This window comes from Medicago sativa, chromosome 6, assembly GCF_051527215.1.
Source record: "Medicago sativa cultivar Bolivia chromosome 6, Bolivia_mono, whole genome shotgun sequence".
NCBI lineage: Eukaryota > Viridiplantae > Streptophyta > Magnoliopsida > Fabales > Fabaceae > Medicago > Medicago sativa.
In genome coordinates this window covers 33,343,456-33,361,547 of record NC_140754.1, presented here as the reverse complement: position 1 = coordinate 33,361,547, position 18,092 = coordinate 33,343,456, and the positions used below count along the sequence as shown (strand labels likewise).

General features: G+C 38.5%; 1 protein-coding gene across 1 annotated transcript; it reads right to left on the bottom strand.

Moving 5' to 3' along the window:
* Positions 1 to 711: 711 nt before the first annotated feature.
* Positions 712 to 1,221, bottom strand: LOC146914647 (secreted RxLR effector protein 78-like). Its single transcript, XM_085721108.1, has one exon. The coding sequence runs from the start codon at positions 1,219 to 1,221 to the stop codon at positions 712 to 714; it is 510 nt and encodes a 169-aa protein (XP_085577234.1).
* Between the last annotated feature and the right edge of the window lie 16,871 nt (positions 1,222 to 18,092).

Genomic DNA, 18,092 nt, shown 5'->3' with positions numbered 1-18,092 from the left:
CATTGCTAAATTCATGTTTGCAGGCTGAGGGATAGAGTAGTTTCCCCGAATCCAAGAGGGGTTCCAAACTGATATGTTAGTTCCGGGCCCAATGCTCCATTGGAAACCATTTTCAACAACCCCCTTAACGCTCCAAAGACTCCTCCAGACAAAACTCGGTTTGTGGCCTATACTTGATGCAAATTAGTCACTAGAAGGAAAATATCTAGCCTTAAATAATCTAGTGATCAAGGAATCAGGGTGTGTAAGAAGCTTCAACGCCTGTTTTCCTAACATTGCCATATTAAAAGCCTTAAGGCTTTTGAAACCCATACCTCCAAAACATTTCGGAACCGTAAGCAGCTCCCAAGATAACCAATGCATGCCTCTTCTATTTCCATTTCCGTGTCCCCACCAGAAAGCGTTGAGCATTTTCTCTATATCTATAATTAAAGAATTTGGTAGAAGGAAAGTAATCATTAAATAGGACAGGGTGGATTGTAGGACTAATTTTATTAGGACTTCTCTGCCTGCTTGAGAGAGACATCTACTGCTCCAGGAGTTTATTTTATTCCATATTCGGTCCTTAATGAATTTGAAAGTTGATGCTTTACTTCTTCCAACCATTGACGGTACCCCTAAATATTTACCGGTGCCAAGTACTTGTCGTACACCCATGATGTTTGCAATTTATGTTCTCACATCAGTTGGTGTGTTGCGGTTGCAAAAAATTTAAGACCTCTGAAGGTTAATAGCTTGACCGGATGCCGCTTCATAAGTTGCTAATATGCTTTTCATAATGTTTCCTTCAGTAGCGATGCCTTTGAAAAAGAGAAAGCAATCGTCAGCAAATAACAAGTGAGAGATGATTGGAGCGTTGTTGCAGAATTTTACTCCATGAATTAGTCCTTGAACTTCAGCTTTCCTAATCAATGCCGACAAACCTTCCGCACACAAAATGAATAAATACTGCGAAAGAGGATCTCCCTGTCTTAAACCTCTACCAGAAACCATTGGTCCAACTACTGCACCATTTATAATAACTGAGTAATCCACCGTTTCCACACAAAGCATTATCCACTGAATCCATTTTTCAGAAAATCCCATTTTAACAATGATATCTTTGAGGTAGTCCCAATCGATAAGGTCGTATGCCTTGCTGATATCTAGTTTGAGAGCCACATCATAATTTTTACCATTTGCTTTGGACTTCATGTAGTGTACAGTTTCGATTGCTGCCATATCGTTATAAAAAATGGACCTTGTAATATCCCGCCTGTCAGTATCGAAATATTACCAGTCGATCGTGCCAGAGGATTAATGTTACGAAGAGTAAGTTTGACGGGAAATGTTTATTACGTAATGTCAGCTTAATACGGGTTAAGTATCAGAGTCGGATTTAACACGCTTAAGACAAGGGCATTTTGGTAATTGCACGAAAGAGCGTTATTTATGTCATTTGGTCCCTAAATTAACTCATTTTCCATTTTCTTTCTCTCTCTAGGGTTGAGAGAAAGAGTTTTTCTCTCCCTTCTCCCTAAACCCATCGCCCTCTTCCTCTCCTTCTCTCCATCAATCCTTTCTAAATCTTCTTCCTCCAATGGTAAGGTTATAACCTATGTTCTTTCAAGACATCATAATCATGTGGAAGCTTGGTTTTGGTTTAAGGTTTTGAAGGTTGGTTGAATCAAGAAGTTAGGGTTTGATGATGAAGTGTTGAGTTGGAAGAGGAACCTAAAGATTGATGAGCTAGCAAGGATTATGGTGCTTTAGATTGCAAGAAAACATCAAGATGGAAATGGTATGATCAAAGAAAGCAAGTTGATCAAGAGCTAGGGTTTTGGTTTCTCGAGCATGGGACTTGGAGCTGCTATGAGAATCTTGTTTAGGTGAGTTCTTAGATAGTTTTCCACCCTTGGGATTAAGTGATTACTCTTGTAAGAAAATCATGTTTTGTAAGGGTTTATACATAGGGTTTTGTTACCCCTTTTTATGCCATGCTTACCAAGCTTGCAAATACTTGCCATACACATGTTTTACAGGTTTTCTATGACCACTAGAGTCATAATATGCATAGAGACACTTGGTTTTGAGGTTTTTGGGTCAAAAACATCATTTTTACGAGTGTTGGACTATCGCAACTAGCCACAGCGAGCAGGTAGCTTGCTGGGCGAGCTAGACCCACAGAACGGGGTGTCTGCTCGCCTGCAGCTCGCCACAACGAGCAGCTACTCCCCACAGCGAGGAGGCTTACTCGCCTAGGCGAGTGGACAGTGCACAGTGCAGTGTTTGCTCGCTTCGGACATTGTTGGAATGCTCCGGCTCAATCTTTCTTCGAGTAGTCTTTTTATGAAAGTAAACCCCTCAAACCAAGGTCCTATTTGATAATCTTGTGCAAGGTTTTCTTGAGAAAGAAGCAAGTATTTGACATAGTTAGCAAAGCATGGCAATCCAGAGATGTTACGATAAGAATCGGGTAGCTAGTTAATCATTCAGGAATGGAATGAAAGTAGAGCCTTGACATAGCTTGCCAAGAACTTGAATAGCTTGTAAATAAATAGAATGCTAGACAAGAGGCTTATGCTTGATAAGATGCGAAGTGATATAGAGTATTCTCTTCGTATAGGAGCTAGAGTGACCATATGAGTATGGCAAGATGTGAATTGATTAGATATCTCTTCACATAGTAAGTTAAGCAAGCATATAGTTTACCTCTAATTGGACCGTATATGAATTCAAGGTAAAAGAGATAACATGTATAGATTTAATCCCCATGCATGTTTAGACCAAGACTTTATTAAAGTTGTGAAGCGATTAGCTATCTATTCGCAAAGAAAGTTTAAACAAGATGTAGTGGTCGTGTCTCCTGTGTTCCACACTAGGTTAGCTCAAGGGGTTTCCATTAGGTGAAACAGGGTTAGCCGTAAGGAACCCGCACGTCACAGCAGGAGTGTCGTTGGTTATACCTTAGATAGGTTTCCATCGGTTAGAAAGGGATTGTGCTCGGGATTACTCCACCCCGGGGCTCTTCGTAAAATGAACTCAGATAATGTTTGTTGTTAAACGCTAACCTAATGAATGAATCTGACTATACATAATTATTAGACATGTTTATGTTATGTCATAGAGCCTTGATGTAGATCGTCATGAATTAGTAGAGTATTGACGTAGATCGTCAAGAACTAGTATGATAGCAAGATAGGATATGTTGTTAGACACAACGTATTTATGCAATAGAGCATGTAGAGAAAGTTATGCCGATGACGATCTTAGGTTTCCCCTAATCGTTCGGTGTAGAATCGTCTCATGATTTTGTTATGCTTAGGCCTCGATACATAGAGTGTATTCTTGGCAATGCGATTTTAGATTTCCCCTTGACCGCCATGACATAAGAAGTGAAGCGTATAACAAGGTAAGAAGAATCTTATGACGGCCCTATCATGCACGACCGTCTAAGTATGCAAGTCCCCACACACGTATAATCAACCGGCAGGTTGTATTGTAGACACGTGGTGACCGTAGGTTTCCCCCGAGGTTACCTATAGCCTAGGATTAGGTAGAACTCACTGAGACATTATGTCTCATCCTAATCCTTTTTGTTTCAGATAAACAGGTTGGATGGCAAGCTAGTAGCTGAATGGATGTTTCAGCAAGTGTTCGTTCGTACCCGCTGCAGGATGACATGGATATGCAAGGACGCATTTACTATCTTTTTTTTAGAAAAGTTGAGTTGTATTATCATTGTACGAACGCATGTTGTTGTATAAGATATTCATTCGAAGTTTTAATGTTGTAAATTTTAATGTATCCAGTACTAAACTAATGCACACGTTAAACTTTCTAGATACGTTTAGTGTGGGTATTACATTTGGTATCAGAGCAGGTCGATTCAGATCGTGCATTGGGTTATTAAGTTACAACTAAGGCAGTGGGGCCATTGGGTTCCGGGTAAATGTTCTAGTTGTTGTTGTTAGTTGAGCCTGATCAACTCAATTTAGCATTTAACGATTAGAATGCATGCCTGAGAGCTGAATAGGACCCAGGAGGAACGAAGTATGTGATGAAGATGCACTGAAAAGTGTGAACTCAGAAGTAAGGACTCGGAATGAGTATTTGTAAGAAGTTGATCGTGCCAGTAGGTGGCCGGTGAACTAAGCAAGTAGAAGTGTGAATCCTCCGGGAATGTAAGGTAATGTTAAGAAGGGACGTTCTGACAGCATTGGGTAAGATGTTAGTGATACTTCATATACCCGTAAGTAAAGAATTTGGAAATATCTAGGTATGACCTGAAGCTTCGGTAAGAGTCGTAGTTGGAGCTGGTTTAATGTATAGAAAGGAATTGTTTTCTGGAACGTAACTGCAAGGCTATAAGATAGAGAGAAGTCGACGTAGGTTGACGGAATCAGTAGGTTCTCAGGAATAGCATTATGTGATTGAAGTTATGGGCTTGTATGTTCAGAGTGGACAAGGTTCTATTGTTTGGGAAGTTGTGTTAAGCGGCAACGTAATGGGGTAAGCTACTCGTAATGGAAGAAGTTAAGGATTTAAGTGAAAGTTTTATGTTATCAGGACTAAGGCATTAATTTCTGACGTGCCGAGAATTGTATCGAATTAGGTTGATGCTTGCCATGCATAGGTGATAGAATATTTTACGATATTAGGAATGACTGATGTGCATTGGATTACTTAAGAAATGAGATTTTCATGCAAACAATGTTTTCCGGAAAATTGAGCTGAAGAAACTCGCCAATAACGAACCTGGAGCAAAATTTTCAGTTTTTCCAAAAACTGTTAGTTCGTCTCTAGGATTTCCATTGACTATTGGGGGGTTGTCTTCACAATCTTTTATACGACGAAAACCTTTTATGACATCAAGTGATGAATGCATATCACATCCTAAGGTTTCCAAAGGAAAAAGGCATGAGCAACTATTAACGAAGTCGATTCGATTTAAGGTAACTTTGGAAGTTAATGTGTCAAGAGTCGAGAAGGAGCTTAGACCAGAAGTTTAGAGGTTCTGGTATTTAGAATGGACGTCGTGGATGTGAAGGCATGAAGTAAGAAGTTAAAGTGGCGAAGAGTTATACGAAATCACAAGGTTCTTGGACTTTGCGGAGTTATGAGTACCCCTCGAACCTATGTTTTGCTTGATTGACATGCTAAGGCTCATTAGGATGTTAAATCATAAAGTTTACCTGAGATTAGAAAGATATACGCATATGGGTGATTGAAGTTGACATTTTTGAGATTCAAATGAAATTTTGTATGTACCGGTCTGTTACGACTCGCGTAGAGTGGGCTAAATTTTCTAGAACCAAGATTTGATGGCACATATGTGTTATCGACTCATTCTGTGATTTTAGAGTAACGACTAGGGCCTGGGTTCAGTATATTTTTTTTTATAAATATATAGTGGAAAATCATCAACGACAATTACCCATGTGCTAATTTATGAAGGTTTCTAAAAAAAAAAAATCAACGAGCAAGCATTGGTATGATTAAGCAAAATATAGTATGTGAGAACAAGTGTAAGTATGGCATTGATATGTCGAGAGGTAAGTCTACCTTGAGATTTAATCTTACAAGCAAAGGGCAGCGCAAGGTTGCAGAGTTAATTGCAACATAGAAAGTCTTGAGAATAGTTCAAGAAGATAGTAATCAAGTGGTGAACAGGAATGTGAAGTTCACTCGTCTCAACGGATTAGAGTATTGGTTAAAGCCAACCGGTGGGAATCAGAGTAGCGCAACAGAAGTTAATCGGTAAAGTTGTTAATAGTAACCGTGGAATATGGAATTTGGTAGTAAGAATCTTCGTGAAGAATGTTCGAGATAATGTATTGGTTTTAGTGAGAAGTATTATGAGGCGAGTGAAGAGTTCACGAAATTATAAGTAAATATTGATGCTTATGAATTCAGTGATGACTAAGGTAAAAGTAAAGGAAGTATCTTCATTTAAGTAAGACAAGGAAGACTAGAGTCACCACAAATGAAGTAATCGGGTTACCTAATTGGTGATGTCGAATGCGTAGATGAGATGTTGATTAGTCAAGAAGAGTATGTGCTATGATAAGGGAATACGATTCATGAGATATGTGCGATGACGTACATACCCTCTTATACAATACTTGTTAAGTGATAACAATACTTGCTAGAATAACGTTAAGCCATGATTTATAACTTTTAAAGTTAAGGTCGGTATTAAGGAACTTGGGAACGATGTTGTTTTAAAAACATGATGTTTTACGTTGTTGAAACCAATAAGGCACGTCGTAAGCGAGTAAGCTCACTTAAGACGTACAGACTTCAGGACCAACTTATTATAGACAAGTTTGGGGCGAGTTGTAAAAACCTTTTTCAAGATATAGACACTCGTCCTGTGGTTCTACAGTATTACATACTCGGTTTTAAAATAATATTTTAAAGTCATATATATATTCGTTCCAAGAACCTATGTACCAATGTTTAGAAATTTCTAGAAGCAAAATGCTAGAATGAGTATCGTTATTAACTAACAAGAAGCGGTACTTGAAAGTATGCAAAAACTATGGGAAATAAGGTTTTAAGAGGAAACGACAATGTTCGTGTGATACCAATATTGTACGGGATGCACGGATTTTTGCTAAGAGTATTCAAGTGCAAGTGCAAATGGACTTAGTAGAAAGTTTTAAGAGCAAGTGAACCACAAAACTGGTTAATAGATTGTCAGGTGAATCGGCGTAATTGATTTCGTTTCTCCAAGTCAAGTCATGTGAGTTACCCATGATTTCGGGTGTAAGAAGATTATGAAGAGATAGAAAGGTTTCTTAAGACTCTGAAAAGAGATAAGAGATTTATAGAATCATCAAGACAAGTAACATAAGTAAGAGGCATGAGTCTCAAGGTGCGGTAAGAAAGATTATGTATGCATGATAAGATGTATGCATGATAAGATGTTTTAGATGCAAGTAAGCACTGCAGGGCAAACCTGGTTTTCGGTAGGACTCCAGTTAAAAGGAAAACCTGAGTGTTCCAGTTAATGAAAGGTTACTTATATGAGTGGTTAATACTAAGAGGATAAGTTAAGGATCAGAGACAACCAATCCTCATGTAGCAGAGGTAAGTTCAATCACTATTTTCAAAGATAGTTTTGTGATTTTGAGGAAGGTATTAAGATAGAAGAGATCGTATTCGATTTTATGCGAATTAAGAAAGAGGATGAGTTACGTGTTTTGATAAGGAAAGTATACTTCAAACTCTTTGGAGTGGTTTTGATCAAATATTAAGCAACTGAATCCAAAGAAGGCAGGTTTAAGTTGCGATGATTGGTAGATGATTTCTAAATTTCGAGGACGAAATTTCTTTAAGGGGGTAGAGTGTAATATCCCGCCTGTCAGTATCGGAATATTACCAGTCGATTGTGCCAGAGGATTAATGTTACGAAAAGTAAGTTTGACAGGAAATGTTTATTACGTAATGTCAGCTTAATACGGGTTAAGTATCAGAGTCGGATTTAACAAGCTTAAGAGAAGGGCAATTTGGTAATTGCACGAAAGAGGGTTATTTATATGATTTGGTCCCAAAATTATCTCATTTTCCATTTGCTTTCTCTCTCTAGGGTTGAGAGAAAGAGTTTTGCTCTCCCTTCTCTCTAAACCCATCGCCATCTTCCTCTCTTTCTCTCCATCAATATTTTCCAAATCTTCTTCCTCCAATGGTAAGGCTATAACCTATGTTCTTTCAAGACATCATAATCATGTGGAAGCTTGGTTTTGGTTTAAGGTTTTGAAGGTTGGTTGAATCAAGAAGTTAGGGTTTGATGATGAAGTGGTGAGTTGGAAGAGAAACCTAAAGATTGATGAGCTAGCAAGGATTATGGTGCTTTAGATTGCAAGAAAACATCAAGATGGAAATGGTATGATCAAAGAAAGCAAGTTGATCAAGAGCTAGGGTTTTGGTTTCTTGAGCATGGGACTTGGAGCAGCTATGAGAATCTTGTTTAGGTGAGTTCTTAGATAGTTTTCCACCCTTGGGATTAAGTGATTACTCTTGTAAGAAAATCATGTTTTGTAAGGGTTTCTACATAGGGTTTTGTTACCCAATGCTTACTAAGCTTGCAAATACTTGCCATACACATGTTTTACAGGTTTTCTATGACCACTAGTCGTAATATGCATAAAGACACTTGGTTTTGAGGTTTTTGGGTCAAAAACATCATTTTTAAAAGTGTTGGACTGTCGCAACTCGCCACAGCGAGAAGGTAGCTCGCTGGGCGAGCTAGACCCACAGAACGGGGTGTTTGCTCGCCTCCAGCTCGCCACATCGAGCAGCTACTCGCCACAACGAGCAAGCTTACTCGCCTAGGCGAGTGGACAGTGCAACAGTGCACTGTTTGCTCGCTTCGAACATTGTTGGCATGCTGCGGCTCAGTCTTTCTTCGAGTAGTCTTTTTATGAAAGTAAACCCCTCAAACCAAGGTCCTATTTGATAATCTTGTGCTAGGTTTTCTTGAGAAAGAAGCACGTATTTGACATAGTTAGCAAAGCATGGCAATCGAGAGATGTTACAATAAGAATCGGGTAGCTAGTTAATCATTCAAGAAGGGAATGAAAGAAGAGCCTTGACATAGCTTGTTAATCATTCAAGAACTAGAATAGCTTGTAAAGAAATAGAATTCTAGTTAATCATTCAAGAATGCTAGTTAATCGTCAAGAATTCGAGTAGCTAGTTAATCATTCAAGAACTAGAATAGCTTGTAAAGAAATAGAATGCTAGACAAGAGTCTTATGCTTGATAAGATGCGAAGTGATATAGAGTATTCTCTTCGTATAGGAGCTTGAGTGACCATACAAGTATGACAAGACGTGAATTGATTAGATATCTCTTCACATAGTAAGTTAAGCAAGCATATAGTTTACCTCTAGTTAGATCATATAGGAATTCGAGGTAAAAGAGATAGCATGTATAAATTTAATCCCCATGCATGTTTAGACCAAGACTTTATTAAAGTTGTGAAGCGATTAGCTATCTATTCACAAAGAAAGTTTAAACAAGATGTAGTGGTCGTGTCTCTTGTGTTCCACACTAGGTTGGCTCAAGAGGTTTCCATTAGGTGAAACAGGGTTAGCCGTAAGGAACCCGCACGTCACTGCAGGAGTGTCGTTGGTTATACCTTAGATAGGTTTCCATCGGTTATAAAGGGATTGTGCTCGGGTTTACTCCACCTCGGGGCTCTCCGTAAAATTAACTCAGATAATGTTTGTTTTTAAACGCTAATCTAATGAATGAATTTGACTATGCATAATTATTAGACATGTTTATGTTATGTCATAGAGCCTTGATGTAGATCGTCAAGAATTTGTAGAGCATTGACGTAGATCGTCAAGAACTAGTATGATAGCAAGATAGGATATGTTGTTAGACACAACGTATTTATGCAATAGAGCATGTAGAGAAAGTTATGCCGATGACGATCTTAGGTTTCCCCTAATCGTCCGGTGTAGAACCGTGTCATGATTATGTTATGCTTAGGCCTCGATACGTAGAGCGTATTCTTGGCAATGCGGTTTTAGATTTCCCCTTGACCGCCAAGACACGTATAAGAAGTGAAGCCTATAACAAGGTAAGAAGAATCTTATGACGGCCCTAGCATGCATGACCGTCTAAGTATGCAAGTCCCCACACACGTATAATCAACCGGCAAGTTGTATTTTAGACACGTGGTGACTGTAGGTTTCCCCCGAGGTTACCTATAGCCTAGGATTAGGGAGAACTCACTGAGACATTATGTCTCATCCCAATCCTTTTTGTTTCAGATAAACAACAGGTTGGATGGCAAGCTAGTAGTCGAATGGATGTTTCAGCAAGTGTTCGTTTGTACCCGCTGCAGGATGACATGGATATGCAAGGACACATGTACTATCTTTTTTTTAGAAAAGTTGAGTTGTATTATCATTGTACGAACGCATGTTGTTGTATAAGATATTCATTCAAAGTTTTAATGTTGTAAATTTTAATGTATCCAGTACTAAACTAATGCACACGCTAAACTTTCTAAATACGTTTAGTGTGGGTATTACAGATCTCCCAGGAACAAAGGCTGACTGGTTGGCTGAAATGCATTTATCAAGCACAAGCTTCAAACGATTTGCGAGGACTTTCACTACAACTTTGTACAGAACATTGTGGAGTTAATGTTTGGGGGAAACACGCCTTCAGCTGGCCATGAACAGCCAGCTTCAAAAACTTCAGTACCGCACATATCCCAGAAACTTCGATAGAAAGCCGTGTTAAAACCATCAGGCCCAGGGCACTTGTCTGCCTGCATTAAGAAAGTGGCCTCTTTGAACTCATCAATGGTAAAGGGAGCAGTCAAGGAATCATTGACTTCCTCTGTCAATTTTCTATCAATTGCTGTAACAACATCATCACGAAAGCTCAGAGATTTTTGGAACAGTTTTGCAAAATAGTCTTTTGCAATGGTTTTAAGGCCTTCTTCGCTTCTGCATATTGTTCCGTTGACGTCCTGCAAATGTTCAATTCTATTTGTTTTCCTGCGTGCCGAAGCTCGGTATCAGAAGGTTTTTTCCCGTTGTTTCCAATATAAATCATCTTTTACCAGCATTGTGTCTAACTTGCGGTTTAGAAAAGTAAAATACTGCAGATTTGCAGCAATTACCTGTGTGTTATTTTATTATTTATTTATGTGTGTTATATGTGCTCTTATGTGATTATTTGCCTCTGTGTGTATTTTTGGTTGGGAATTGTAGAATTCGGTGTAGAAGGGTATTTTAGTCATTTTGGACTTAGGGGCATTTTGGTCATTTTGAGAGTAGGGGTAATTTTGTAATTTTGGATGAGGATTATTTTTAATTTTTAGTAGGAGTATTATTTTACCAAGTTACTAGAGAGGGTGTAGTAATTATTTTAATTACCATTAAGTGACCGTTAGTGTTATAATTTACCATTAAGTGAGTAGTGACATTTTGGGTGTTAGAATAGAAATGGGTTAGGCCCATTAAGGTTTAAGAGATAAGCCCAATTGAGTAGAGATAGTATATAAACTCTAGTTGTTGGTAAAACTAGGTTTTACAAACATTATTCATTTCATTTCATTTGGGAAGAGAAGAGATAGAGACTAGAGGCAACAACAACAACAAGGGTTAGAAGGCAAGAGGGGATTCAACATCTAGGAGCAAAATTGAGGCTTGGGTTAGAGAATCTTGGTGTTAGAGGTAAGAGGGTTAGATTTCAACCATAATTCACATCTTTTTCTCTTTACCCATTTTTGTGAAATTGATGAATTGAATCTAATTGTTGTAAATTCGTGCATGATTGTTGTTGTTATGTTTGAGAACATGATTTACAAGATAATTGTATGTTAGTATGTGAATTAACATGTTTAATTGCATAGTTGTTGGTGCTTTGTGTTCTTGAGCAAGTTTGATAAGAATTGATGTTGTGGTGTTGAATTATGCATGAATTTGTGTTCATTGGTTGTTGTTATTGATTTGGGATATGTTGTTGTTGAATTGGTGCTTTGGGTATCAAGATTGATGAATTGATGAAGAGATTTTGTATTGTTGTTGAAAGTTGAAGAAGTGATGATTATTTGGTGAATTTTGCTATGTTGATGCTTTAATTCCAAAACTTGTATGTGTTTAAGTGTATTGAACTTATATTGACCTATAAACACTTTCTGGAACTTGTTTTTGTGAATTGGGGGATTGAAAATTGGAATTTGGTATGAAAAGGGTTGGAACCCGTAATATTTTTGCTGCAGAATTGTGATGTTTCGCTTAAGCGAACGCGTAAGCGAACCAACATGTAGGTTATGACTTGAGTTCGCTCAAGCGAACTGTGCCTTCGCTTAAGCGAACCTGCACAGGTTTAGCCAGTTTTGATTTTTCGTTTCGTGCACTTGGGGACCAATCCGATACTAATTAACCTATGTTTATACCTATAATCCTACTGGAACATGATTTGAATTGGTTTGGACTTGGATTTGTGAAAATCGTCTAACTTTTATAAAAATGGTCTAAACGTCGTTTTTTTTTCTGAAAACTCGTTTTTTTCCGGAAATTGCAGTGGGATTAGAGTTGTATATTGTTTATATGATTTCTAAAAATGATTGTGATTGGCTTCATCAAGTTTGAACTTGTTTTTCTTTGAAAATGGAAAATTTTGGGAAAGTGATAAAATGAGACGAACTTTGAGTTTTTTCAAGAATTCGTCGTATTTGATCGGTGAAACGCCAAGGTATCCTCTACTGCACTCATATGTGGTCTAGAGGTATGCTTAGTTGAGGCATTGGAACTTGTTTACTTGGTTTTGACTTAAAGGTTCAATTAATTTAATTGTTGTGATTTTGAGAGACGAACTTGACTAAAGATGATTTTCGAAAGTCAATTGCTTATGAACCCTTTATGAATAGATTAATATGACTATGAAAGGGTGTATGAATGGTTATTGAGTGATGAATATGATGTTTGTGATCATATGTTGTATTTGTTCCTTTATTTGGATTGTAAGGAATTATGTGGAATTGTGACAACTATATGTTGATGATGTATATATGTGAAAACTATATGTTGATTGAATTGTGGATGTTGTTGGTGATTGTATATATGTCAAGTGGGGGTGAATTGTTGTTGATGCATATATACTAATTGAATGGTGATGAACATGTTTATGTTATATTGTTTGTTGAACATGTTAAATGTTGATTGTTGGTGGTGTAATTATGTGACAACTTCATGTTGTGTGATTTTTGATGTTGTTGGTGATTGTATATATGTTAAATTGGTGGTGAATTGTTGATGATTGCATATATACAAGTATTGGTGATGGTGAGGTGATTATTGTTTGTGTGAACATATGCATTTGTAGTTTAGTCATATGTTCATGCATTCATGACTGATGGTGGTGGATTTTATATCCAAGACTGATGGTGGCGGATTTTATATCCAATTGAGGTGAGTACGATGTTTTTGTTGCATCGAAGGTGACGACCTTGAGGTGTTTTGGTACCACATGCATCTAGAGAAGAGTCTAGAACATTGCATGCATTTGAATAATTGATGAGTTGTGTCATAATTGAATATATGACTTGGTGAATTTGTGTATTGGTGAAATTTGGTGAATGTTGTGATGGTGTGGATGGATGTATATGTACATTGGTGAATTTTGTAGATGGTTGTGAATAATTGTATTATGCTCTAATTGCATGTCTTAATTGTTTGTGCTTATACACTTGGTGAATCAATTGATGTTGGTTATTTTAATAATAATGATGAGGTGATATTTGTATATGTATATATACATATATGATGTAGTGATGTTCTTTGATAATGATGATGGCTTGCTTATAACTTCGATATGATGAATTGTACTTGTTGAGATAAGCATGCTAGATGAGTAATGAAGTGAGTAATGTTTTCATTGATTGATGTTGATAAATGATGAGCTTTTGTTGATGACTTGATTAGAGGTTGAATATGCATGTTATGCTATGATAATAATGTGATAGCTTGAAATGTAAGTGACGGGGGATAGTAATAATCATGTGATACTAGTGTTCTAGGAGGGAGGGTTATGTATATGTGATATGTGTATGATACACTTGTGGAGATGAACTTGGAATGATGGTAAAGAATAATATGCATGTGTTGTGATTACTTGCGAATATATGTATGGATTGTTATTCTTGAATATATTCTTTCATTTCCAATGTTCATGATAAATGTTTTTCGTGGATTATGATGATGTAATGCTAACCCTCAGTGGTCTGTGGTGGACCGCCTACCTTTCTGTATGGACGGGTAGACGGCGTGCAGGATGCTTAGTTGTTTGCTTGTTGATGCCGAGGAGTGGAGTTCCTCTTTTGTATGCAAGCGTCTAGATTAGGGCTCTGATCTAGTGTAGTTCTTGCATGTTGGTTTTTTTATTTTTGGACTATGTATTTGGAGTTGAGATGTTATTTGTTATTTGAGATTTGGAGAATACATTTGTATTTGGTTGAGACCTGGAGATGTTTTATGATTTTTAAGTATGTCCGCTGCTATGTTGTGTAACATGATCTTTATGCATGTATGTATTGTGGTTTATTCGGAGACGTAGCATCTATTTCTAGAATATTTCTGATGTATTCACGTGTTTTACCGCTTAATAGAAGTAGGGTGTTACAAGTTGGTATCAGAGCCGTGGTCGGTCTTGTCCGGACTAGTATTCGTTGAATTTCCTGTTGTATGCGACATGTACGGAAGTACTGTCGGTACTTGTTTTGTTGTTCCGTTCTTTTACGTGGGTTTGAGCGTAGTGGGGCAGTAGCAGTTTGCTTCTGGTTTGTTTGGTCTGGCAAGGGAAGGTATCTTTGGCTGCAGAGGCTCAGTTGGTTGTGGTTTGTGTTAAGGTTCATGTTGATTTTGAGTTGGATCTTGTGTGTCTACCGTTGAAGCATATGGACGTTATTTTTGGTATGGATTGAATGTTGACTTTTGGTGTTAACATTAATTGTTTGACCAAGAGTGTAACGTTTTCTAAGCCGGTAGTTGAGGAAGGTGGGAGGTTCTTGACCACGGAGCAGGTGAAGAAGTCTTTGGACGGTGAAGCTAGTGTGTTCATAATGTTTGCTTCCTTGAAGGAGAGTAGTGAGAAAGGAGTTGGTGATTTGCCGGTAGTGCAAGAGTTTCCAGAAGTTTTTCCGGACAACATTACCGAATTACCGCCGGAGAGGGAAGTTGAGTTTGCAATTGATTTGGTGCCTGGAACGAGTCCTATTTTGATTGCGCCGTATCGGATGTCTGCATTAGAGTTGGGTGAGTTGAAGAAGCAGTTGGAAGAGTTGCTTGAGAAACAGTTTATCAGGCCAAGTGTTTCGCCGTGGGGAGCTCCTGTGTTATTGGTTAAGAAGAAAGATGGAAGCATGAGGTTGTGTGTGGATTATCGGCAGTTGAACAAGGTGACAATCAAGAATCGGTATCCGCTTCCGAGGATTGATGATTTGATGGATCAATTGGTTGGTGCAGAAGTGTTTAGCAAGATTGATTTGAGGTTAGGATATCATTAGATTAGAGTAAAGGCGGAAGATATATCCAAAACTGCGTTCAGAACGAGGTATGGACACTATGAGTATTCTGTGATGCCATTTGGAGTATCTAATGCGTCAGGTGTCTTCATGGAGTACATGAATAGAATATTTCATCCTTTTTTGGATCGTTTTGTGGTGGTGTTTATAGATGATATTTTGGTGTATTTTAAGTCTGAAGAAGAGCATGCTGAGCATTTGAGAATTGTGTTGGGAGTTTTGAAAGAGAAGAAGTTGTTTGCTAAGTTGTCGAAGTGTGAGTTTTGGTTGCGGGAAGTGAGTTTCCTTGGTCATGTGATTTCTAAAGGTGGCATTGCCGTGGATCCGTCGAAGGTTGATGCAGCGTTGCAGTGGGAATCACCTTTTGAAGTTAGAAGCTTTCTTGGATTGGCAGGTTATTATCGGAGGTTCATTGAGGGATTCTCTAAGTTGGCGTTGCCATTGATGCAGTTGACTCGGAAAGGACAAGCTTACGTTTGGGATGCTAAGTGCGAGAAGAGTTTCCAAGAGTTGAAGAAGAGGTTGACGTCAGCTCTAGTGTTGATTTTGCCGAATCCAAAGGAATCGTTTGTCGTGTATTGTGATGCTTCTAAGATGGGTCTTGGTGGTGTGCTTATGCAGAATCGTCAGGTTGTGGCTTATGCTTCAAGGCAGTTGAAAGTGCATGAGAAAAACTATCCGACTCAAGATTTGGAATTAACGGCCGTTGTGTATGTGCTGAAGATTTGGAGGCATTATCTGTATGGTTCTAAGTTTGAGGTGTTCAGTGATCACAAGAGTTTGAAGTACTTGTTTGACCAGAAGGAGTTGAATATGAGGCAGAGGAGATGGTTGGAGTATCTTAAGGACTTTGATTTCCAGTTGAGCTATCATCCTGGAAAGGCCAATGTTGTTGCTGATGCTTTAAGTAGGAAGTCGTTGCATATGTCTGCTTTGATGGTGAAAGAGTTGGAGTTGATTGAGCAGTTTCGAGATTTGAGTTTAGTTAGCGAGTTGACGCCGGATGGTGTGAGGTTGGGAATGTTGAAGCTGACAAGTAATATTCTGGAGGAGATCAAGAATGGTCAGAAGGAAGATTTGGAACTTGTTGATCGAGTAGTATTGGTTAACCAAGGTAAGGGTGGAGATTTCAGGTTGGATGAGCACGGTGTTTTGATGTTTCGTGATCGTGTTTGTGTGCCAAATGTTCTTGAGCTTAAGAGACAGATTTTGGAAGAGGGTCACAGGAGTAGTTTAAGTATTCATCCAGGAGCGACTAAGATGTATCAGGATTTGAAGAGGTTGTTTTGGTGGCCTGGAATGAAGAAGGATGTTGCAGAGATTGTGTATGCTTGTTTGGTGTGTCAGAAGTCTAAGATTGAACATCAGAAGTCGTCAGGTTTGATGCAACCGTTGTTTGTGCCAGAGTGGAAGTGGGATAGTATATCAATGGACTTTGTTGGAGCGTTGCCGAAGACTGCCAAGGGTTTCGATTCTATTTGGGTGATCGTTGATCGGTTGACGAAGTCGGCACATTTTGTTCCTTTTAAGACCGGTATGTCTGTGGCGAAGTTGGCTGAGATCTACATTGAGCAGATTGTTAGATTGCATGGTGTTCCTTCTAGTATTGTGTCGGATCGGAATCCGAGGTTTACTTCTAAGTTTTGGGAGAGTTTGCAAGATGCAAGTTGAGGTTGAGTTCTGCGTATCATCCCCAGACGGATGAACAGACGGAGATGACTATTTAGAGTTTGGAAGATTTGTTGAGAGCTTGTGTGTTGGAGCAAGGTGTCAGTTGGATCGAATGTTTGTCGTTGATTGAGTTTACCTACAACAACAGTTTTCATTCTAGTATCGGAATGGCACCGCTTGAAGCTTTGTATGGTCGGAGGTGTAGAACTCCTTTGTGTTGGTATGAGTCAGGAGAAAGTGCTTTGTTAGGACCGGAAGTTGTGCAAGAGACGACCAAGAAGGTTAAGATGATTCAGGAGAAGATGAGAGCGTCTCAGAGTAGGCAGAAGAGTTATCATGATAAGAGGAGGAAAGACCTTGAGTTTCAGGTTGGCGATCATGTGTATTTGAGAGTGAATCCTGTAACTGGTGTTGGACGTGCTTTGAAGTGTCGGAAGTTGACTCCTCGTTTTGTTGGACCTTTTGAGATTGTTGAGAAGGTAGAGGTTGTAGCGTATAGGATTGCGTTACCGCCATCTTTGTCGAATCTTCATGATGTGTTTCATGTGTCTCAGTTGAGGAAGTATGTGTATGATGCGTCTCATGTGATTCAAGTGGATGATTTGGAAGTAAGGGATAATTTGATCGTTGAGACTTGACCAGTTAGGATTGAGGATCGTGAACTGAAGCGTTTGCGTGGCAAGGAGGTCGTTTTGGTTAAAGTGATTTGGGTTGGACCAACTGGTGAAAGTGCCACTTGGGAATCGGAGAGTAGGATGAGGGTTGTGTATCCAGAGTTGTTTCCTTCAGGTAATTTTCGAGGGTGAAAATTCTTCTTAGTGGGGGAGAGTTGTAACAGCCCGATTTTCGCTAGTTTTATTTTAGGGTAAATTACAGTCACCTCCCCCGAGGTCTATCAAAATGACATTGACATCTCCTCTATTTTTAAAACTTGCACTAACCTCCCTTAAGTTTTTATAAAATAGATTAACACTTCCCTTCTCTCTTAACACCGTTAATGCTCCGTTAATCTGTCTTTTTTTTTGGGTTTCACTTCCATAGTCACACCCTCAGATAGAAAACAAAAAAGGATCATTGTTAGTTTTCACCATCACTTCCGTCTGGACTCAATGTCAAACCATAACCATTAGCTCATCATCAAGTTTTCTGTTATCATCTCCATACCATCATACAATTATTCCTCCAAATTGCAATTTTTTTCCTTTGTTAATTTCAATTTCACCGTTCACCAAAATAAAGAGAGAATCCAATGCCATCTACAACAAAACCCTTCCTATTTTCTTTATCTTTATCTCCGTAATAATAACTCCCCCAAATTGCAATTTTCTTTATTAATTTCAATTTAGTTTCTCATGGCATGATTACAAATGCTTTAATTGTG